General features: G+C 34.4%; 1 protein-coding gene across 1 annotated transcript in view; it reads left to right on the top strand.

Moving 5' to 3' along the window:
- LOC104742442 (conserved oligomeric Golgi complex subunit 3-like) overlaps window positions 7,064-8,234 on the top strand; it is a 7,987-nt gene continuing 6,816 nt past the window's right edge. The window contains exons 1-2 of the mRNA XM_010463454.2: window positions 7,064-7,146; window positions 7,415-7,634. Coding sequence (XP_010461756.1) covers window positions 7,067-7,146; window positions 7,415-7,634 — 300 coding nt within the window. The 5' untranslated portion in view covers window positions 7,064-7,066. The remainder of the gene's footprint in view (window positions 7,147-7,414; window positions 7,635-8,234) is intronic.

The following is an 8,234-nucleotide window of genomic DNA, read 5'->3' as shown; positions in this document are numbered from 1 at the left end:
GTGAACCCGATCCAGCAGAATCAATATCAAAATGGATCCGGGAAGCCTATCCAGCAGAACCAATATCAATGGAGTCGTGAACCTGATCCAGCAGAATTAATATGAATGGTGCGGGAATTAGCACCCACGACATACCGATCTAAACCAAAGATAAACCAAATAGTTTCAAAGATTAACTAAACCGGGGAACCCCATTCTAAGACCAGTTAAGTGGGCCTGTAAACGGAGGTCCGACAAAGTTGCCAGACTGACCTCTAGGACCACATCCGAGTCCGACCTCACTTGCAAAAAGAGAATTTTGACTTATATTCAATCCGAGATTTAAGGAATGTACAATTCTCTCGTAATCTAGGTCTTCATATAAATAAAGAGATTCCTTGTAACATCCGTAAACCGAAATCTCTGTTTGGGATGTGCATCGGTCGATGCAGGTGTTGCATCGGTCAACGTAAGGTCGGTTTTCGCGAGGCCACTAAAGTTAAACGCGTGTTTGACCGCGTTTTGGGGATAGGAAAACCCTTAGGTCAAGTTAAAGGAGTTTGTGTCTTCATTAGTCGATTTTAGCCGTTTTTGAGAGAAAAAGAAAGAGAGAAAGAAGTTCTTAAGCATTCTTGAGAGTTTTAGTGATTTGTGGCTGTTTTTGGGGAGATCAATAGTTAGGGTCGATGTAGGAGCTTGCTAGGAGTTTAGATCCGTCGGTTTAGAGTCAGAATCTTCTTTGGCAAAAGTGAGTGCATGACCATGGCTTATCTAAGCTTGAGTTTTCTCTGATTTTCATATTTATGTGTTATATAGTTGATTCATTGGCTTGTCAGAATGTTTTTGTGTCACTTGGGGCTTTGTGAGGATTCCTTGTGGTTGTGGATCGCGTATTGATGGTTTAGGATTGGATATATGGCGAGGAGCTTTGGGGAAGACGATGCTCGGCATGTGCGTCGGTCGATGCAATGTGAGGACAGCGCGATTTGACCTAGGAGCATCGGTCGATGCCATGTGGAGGTTTCGATCGATGAAACTAAGGATTTCACGAAATTTTGAGCATGCATCGGTTGACGCAGACTTGCATTGGTCGATGTAACCCCAGTTAGTGTCGGTCGATGCAATGTTTGATATTGGTCAATGTAGTTGTCCTGGTTTGTGTGTTTATTGTTGATTGTTGGTTAGAATTATCTCAATTGCTTGTGTGTATAGTCCATTAGATAGGAGGATTGTCTCAGTGAATGTTTATAAAATACTCATGCATCTCATATGTGTTGTGGTGCAGGTAAAGACAAAGTGTGATTGTGGAATCAAAGCGATGAAGAGAAGGATGTTCTAGTGGCTTGTTGTTATCGTCTAACTTCTGTTAGGTTGCTAGAGTTAAGTCATTAGAATGTTGCTAGGTTGCTGGTTATCTGGTTTGCGACTCTGTTGGATTGATTTATTGGTTATTTTTTTATATTAATTATTGGTTATTGGTTCATGGTATCATTTGGTTTCCCGTTGTTTGTTTTGAATGTGGTTAGTGAGTATGAGATCACTATTGTAATAATATATTAAAAAAATGGGTCGAATCGTTTCATTCCTCTTCCATGTAAAGATCATCCTAAAATTAATACAAAAAACCTAGTTCTTAAATTGTTCTCAAGAGAAAACTGATATATCATGGTTTTTGTGGTTTTTAACCATGATATAAGGAGTCTTTTAGAGTATTTTTATTTGTTTTCTAGGATGTTTTTGAGTCTTGACAGGTTTTCTAGAATTTTGGCATGGATGGAGCAAAGTGGAGCAATTTGGATCGTTTTGGAGCATTAATCCAGAGGAAATCAACCTGGAATCGATTCAGAGAGATGGTGTCGATCGACACCACTCTTGGTGTCGGTCGACACCCCTGTTAGCCGCAAGAAGACCCAAGTTTTGAAAATTTTACAAATCTGCCCTAAAATTTTCCATAATTGCAAGACAAGTCCCTGACGTGTTTTAGAACATATATATTGTTTTTGGGTTTTAAAAACCCTTAAGTTTTATTCCAGCAAGTTATTTTCTGGCAGTTTTTGAGAGAGAGATATTGAGAGCTTTTTGGAGAGACAGATCTAAATTCTATGTAGAGAGAAGATATCTAAACTCCCTCTTTTACTTTTCAATATCTATTGTATGTTATTCAAAATTATGATTTGTTCTTCATTAAACATGTCAGAGTAGTTTGCTTGTTAGGTTCAGGGTTTTCATAGGGTTTTTATGATTTATTAGATCTGTGATTTTTAGAGTTCTTAATCTTTTATGATCTTCATTCTTGGTTGTTCTTCACAAAAATTCTTGATTGATCACCTAGAATTATTATCATAGGGAAATAAATTGATATGAGAATATAATTGTTATCCTGATTAAAACCTTTGATGAGCAAAATTACTTTTTACAAAGAAATTTGATTTAGTAGTTTTGTGAACTTATATAAACCTGTTCTTAAAGCTGATTTTTAACTTAGAATTTTACAAAGAGATTTGGATTTTCTGGTTTTAAATTTAGATAATAATTGCAGTGACAACTGATTTATTTTACCAAAAGTTTAGAGTTCTAGATCTGATTTTTATTGCTTGAACCTTAATTAATTTATTGATTTATTATTTCATAATTACTTGAGAAATTCCCTAGGCCTAACCTTTGATTTTCTGATTTCACAACACTTTTATTTGAATATTTGCATTGCTTTTTCAATAATTAAATTAACTTGTTTAGCGTAATAACAAAACTCTATAATCCAGTGTGTTTGATCTTGAGTTTCTGTGGATACGACCCCTAAGTACTACAGTGATCTCTTGTTTGAGAGAGTAGCTCCAGGGATTAATTTGAGCCTATCAAAAACCTTGTTCCTCAAGAGATTTCAACTCCTTTTCTATTCAAGCTTTGAAACTTGTTATTGAGAGAGATTTTTGACGTGAATTTGTTTCCCCATTAAACAAATTCATTGTGTGAGTCGTAGATTCAACAAATATCAAAATGGAGCTGTGAACTCGATCAAGCATAATCAATATCAAACTGGAGCCGTGAACCCGAACCAACAGAATCACTATCAAAATGGAGTTGTGAACCCGATCAAGCAGAATCAATATCAAAATGGAGCCGTGAACCCAATCCAGAAGAAGCAATATCAAATTGGAGTTGTGAACCCAAACAAGCAGAATCAATATCAAAGTAGAGCCGTGAACCCAAGCCAGCAGAATGATCAATATCAAAATGGAACCGTGAACCCGAGCCAGCAGAATGATCAATATCAAAATGGTTACTTGACAGTGAACAAAAACCCGTTCATAACCAGTCTTTCTCTACCTCGTCTGTCCTATGTTGACAATCAACCCCGCCAGCCTCAACAACAACAATATCAGTCTTCTCCTCAATTTAATTGCTCTATGAACAACAAAGAGCCTGGAAAAGCCTCTGACATCTATGCACCGGATCTTCAACTCAATTATCCAAAATTACCATATATGTGATATGGCCTTCAAGGCTAATTTTTTTTTTAAGACATCCTTTACTGGCTGCTTTTTTTTTTTTGTGTGTCACAAGATATTTTACTTTTGGAAAATAAAATTAATAATGGTACTTCGAAAAAAAAATCATTTTAGTGGTATCTATGAGAATTTCTCTCATATATATTATTTATTATGAATATAAGTTAAAGTTATGGTTTTACTTAATGAAAATATGAGATACCAAGCTAACATTCTTTTTTTTCTAGAAAATTTAAAACATTTTAAAGATAATAAGAATTAATATATTAGGTAAATAGTCGTGAATAAGGGTTAAACAATGTAATTAAAAAATAAAAATAAAATAAAGTAAAATTGAGCATATTTTTACTCAAAAATAGAGAATACGTCTAAATAAAATGTTGAACAACGTAAATAATTTATTTATTAAGTTACTTATTATTGGAAATTTGTTATAAACACCATTTTTAAGATACTCTTTTCCAAAAATATCCTTTTTTGGTCATTTTCATCAAATATAATTTTTCATCAAGTTTCTGTTGTAAACCGACAATATCTACTTACAAATCAATATTATTTTTCAAAGTACAAAGAGTGATTAAAATATGGTTAATTGTTTAGTTTAAGGAGAAACAACAAAAAAAAGTTTCAAAAAAATTTTGAACACAATAATGTGATTATTAATTTAAAATAAATAAATAAATAAATACAGTAGTAGACTCGTACAACGTTTCGCGTTTGTTGCTATCGCTAACGCGGAAAAAGCATTTCGCTTAGGCGTTTTTGTGGAAGAGTAAAGCTTACAGTCGGGATCATCGTCTTCCTCTTCCAAATCAAAGCTGAGATTCAGATTTTTTTCTAGTCCGCCATAGATAATGGCGACTAAGGCGGTGCGATGAACCCTGTTTCGTCCTCGTCCTCAGCTATCGATATCCCCACCAACATCTTATGGACTTTTGCCATTGACGGTTTCATGATCGAGTCGCTCTCGGTACTGGAGATCAGAGAAGCGTTAATAAGAAGGAAGAAGAATGAGGATGTAGAAAGAAGAGAAGAAAAAGAAGACGAATGAGGATGTAGAAATTTAAGAAGAAGAAGAAGAGGAATCGAATCAGAAGATGGATGAGGATGTAGAAAGAAAAAGAAGAAGAAGTATCAGAATCAGAATCAGAAGACGAATCGAATCAGAAAAAGGAAATCCTAAGAGATTTTCTATAAAATTTTTTCCATTTTTATTTAATTATTTTCCTTTTTTTCTTCATTTAATTATCAATAGCCAGTAATCTAAGGGGGAGGTATTGGTTTAGGATTTAGAAAGAATTTTAATGACTTTATGTTTTTGCTGATTGTTAGAATCATAGAAAATTGAAAGTTAAAAATGAAGGATTCTAAGAGATTGTTTAGGAAGTTTTTTAAAATCTTGATGATTTGTTTTTTCTAATCTTGTAAAATCTTTCTATTTGATGAAAGAGTTTTCATGACTTTTGTTATGAAGGAAATGATATAAAATCCTAAACCAATAACATAAAATTTGAATTCATTAACAATCCAAGATTCTTTTGTTTTACTTGAATAACATAAAACTTTTAATGACTTTATAAAACTCTTAATCCAATAACACTAGATTTATCAAGATTTTAGATAACTTTTTACAAATCCACAACCAATAACACCAAATTTTTAAAGAGTTTTTAAAAGTCTTGATTGAATAACAACATATTTTACCTAACTTTTAAAGTCATTAAAATTCTTTCTAAATCCTAAACCAATACCTCCCCCTAACTCTTGGAAAAACACTCTAGGTGTATTGAAACCCAACCCGGAAAGCAAACCGGATAACCTTCCGGGTCACCGGGTCAGTGGGTTGACCCGGTCCAACCGTGGGTCAACAGTTTACTGAATTTCACAATATAAAAATATCATACATATATATATATATATATATATATATGTTACATTGGTTTTACGAATATCCATATAAAAATATAGTAGAACTGGTAAAGAGATTTTCACGCGAACAAAATTTAAAAAAAATAGACGTGACCGAACAAAATGAAAGAAACCACACTCTTAGAAATAATATTTTGTCCCACATCCGAAAAGTTAGAGTAAGAAGTACTCGATTCCTTCTTTAGGTCTCTACATTAATTACTCTTTACTTCTTCAAATTTGATAATTAGATTTTGGATTTAACCCATACCGCCGGTTCAACCACGGGTTAACGGTTTTTAGTTGGGTTTTTTTCGGTTCTATCCGGGTTTTTAAGTGTCCGATTTTTAAATATAAACCGGACCGGCATACCTTCCGGTTCGCGGTTAAACCGGTTCAACCGGCCGGTTCGGTCCGAGTTTCATTAAACTTTTATATTTAAAATTAACTAAAAGATGTAAATTAGATTCCTCATTCTAAAAATCTTTTGTTAAAACAATGAATGTTAGAAAATAATTTAGAAAAATATATAAATCTTTGAAACTGAAATTTTAGTTGATTTTGTGTTATGGCAAAAAAAATGAATACCGTTCAAACAGACAAATATATATATATATATATATATATATATATATATATCAAAAGATATGAATGTTCCAATCAACACAACTATACAGTGAACAATTGTAACTTTTCATTGCATATCATGCATGTAATCTATGCAGGTAAAGTGAATTATGTAGTTATGCGTACATAACTTAAGACATACATCATGTCTGTTGTCAGGTTCAAGCAGCATTTCGTGGGCCAGATGGAAACAAAACATCTGTCTCAGAGGGTGTCGAGGCATCTATTATATATGTTCGCTTCAAGGCTGCTGCAAGTGAGGTGATACCTTATGGCTTTCTTTAAATGTCAGTGCAGAAGTACTAGGGTCATAATATTAGATAAGAGAACAATGAGGAATAGCTTTTGTAGCATCATTCAGAGTCAATTTTGCTAGTTTAGTCTTGACATTATGACTTGGCTGTATTTTCTTTCTTTTGACATTGAACGTCGAAAAAACTATTTGTCCAGCTTAAACCTGTATTGGAGGAAATCGAAAGTAGGTCATCAAGAAAGGAATATGTTCAAGTCCTTGCAGAATGCCACAGACTTTACTGTGAGCAACGGCTCGCGCTTGTGAGTTCATTTTCTGGAATTCAATATGGTTTAGTGTCTGTCTGCAAGTAAATAGAATTGACTGTTTACTCTTCATTTCGTATTATCAGGTCAAAGGCATAGTTCACCATCGGGTATCTGATTTCTCCAAGAAAGAAGCACTGCCATCTTTGACTAGATCGGGTTGTGCATATCTGATGCAGGTATATGAAGGAAAGTTAAGGGATGAATACCTTGTTTTATTCACTAGGAGCTGTACCAGTTTAGTAGAAAAGGGTCGTATCATCATGAGGACTAGAAACATGTAAGAAAATTGGGAATGTTTATATAGCTGTTAATCTGTGAGATCTCAAAGGTCAGACGAAGGTCTGTTTGAGAGAGAGAGAACGGCTGGATTATTAGCTTTAGCAACTGAGGATTTTAGAGGTCGTTGATGGACTTGGTTTTGCAAAATATGAAATTAGTGTACCACACTTCTTAACCTCCATTAGAAATTTCAGTTTTGTCATATGGAGCATCAACTGTTTACTCATTTCTTTCCAGCATCATCAGAAGAAGTTTCAAGTCTGGCACCTTTGGTGGATCCTTTGTAAGTTTATATGTGCCGTGCTTTCACCATCACTGTTTCTGTTCAATTTAAACCTAAAATGAACTTTGGTGCCTTTTATACTGAGATACAAACAGCTGATACCAATTGAATTATTTCGAGCCATAAGCATCTAATATTTTTAACTTAGTAATTAAGAAGCTACGTTTATTCGACTTCTCATTCTCTTACACCATATTGTTAACTGTTTTCGTTTGTTATATCTGATTTTAGTGCATTCACTTTACCATATTTGCTTGTCCCCGAACAGGTCCACATACTTGTATGACATTTTACGCCCAAAACTGATTCACGAAGCAAATATCGATCTTCTTTCTGAGCTCATTCATATCCTTAAAGTTGAAGTCTTGGGGGAGCAGTCAGCTAGACAGAGTGAACCCCTTGCTGGACTGCGGCCTACATTACAAAGAATTTTGGCCGATGTCAATGAGAGGTTGACTTTCCGTGCCAGAACATATATTCGAGATGAGGTACAGCATTGGGAAAGTTTTCCTACAAGTTCTTTACCTTGGCCTTCATTTCCATATTTGTGGTCTTCTCATTAGCGATTATGTATGTAGAAAATTTGCTACAGTTTCGGCTGTGTTATCCTTTTTCGTATTAGAAGACTTTGCTTTTCTTGAGCTGCTCTGATTGTGTTGAGAATTGAGTTCTTGATTAAATCTGCAACAAAGACAAAGTAGAAAGTTGTGTTGTGACTTAGTCATTTGTTTGGTTAAAGCCTAGCTAAGAGAGTTGTTGTAATAGTAGTGTGGCTTGTGTAAGAAAGCAAACCTATGATGTGTAAGGGTTAGTAACTAGGAGTGTGGTCTAATGTGTAAGAGTCATGATGGTCTTAAGTATGGGAACATGTGGGAGGTGCAACTAGTAGAAGTAGTATAAGTATGATGTGTGTGTTGTAAGAAAGTATTCTAGAGATCCGAAAATAAAATGTAATCTCTTTGTGTTATCTCTCTAAGTTCTCTAACTTTCTTGTTATTCAATGAACAAAACAGAGTGTCCAAAACAGAGATAGAGAGATGAGAGAAACTGATCTTACAAGTGAGAGTAAGATCCTGAAATGTCAACAT

The sequence above is a fragment of the Camelina sativa genome, chromosome 14 (assembly GCF_000633955.1).
Source record: "Camelina sativa cultivar DH55 chromosome 14, Cs, whole genome shotgun sequence".
NCBI lineage: Eukaryota > Viridiplantae > Streptophyta > Magnoliopsida > Brassicales > Brassicaceae > Camelina > Camelina sativa.
Note: the sequence above shows the minus strand (reverse complement) of the source record. Positions and strands in the feature narration are given on the sequence as shown.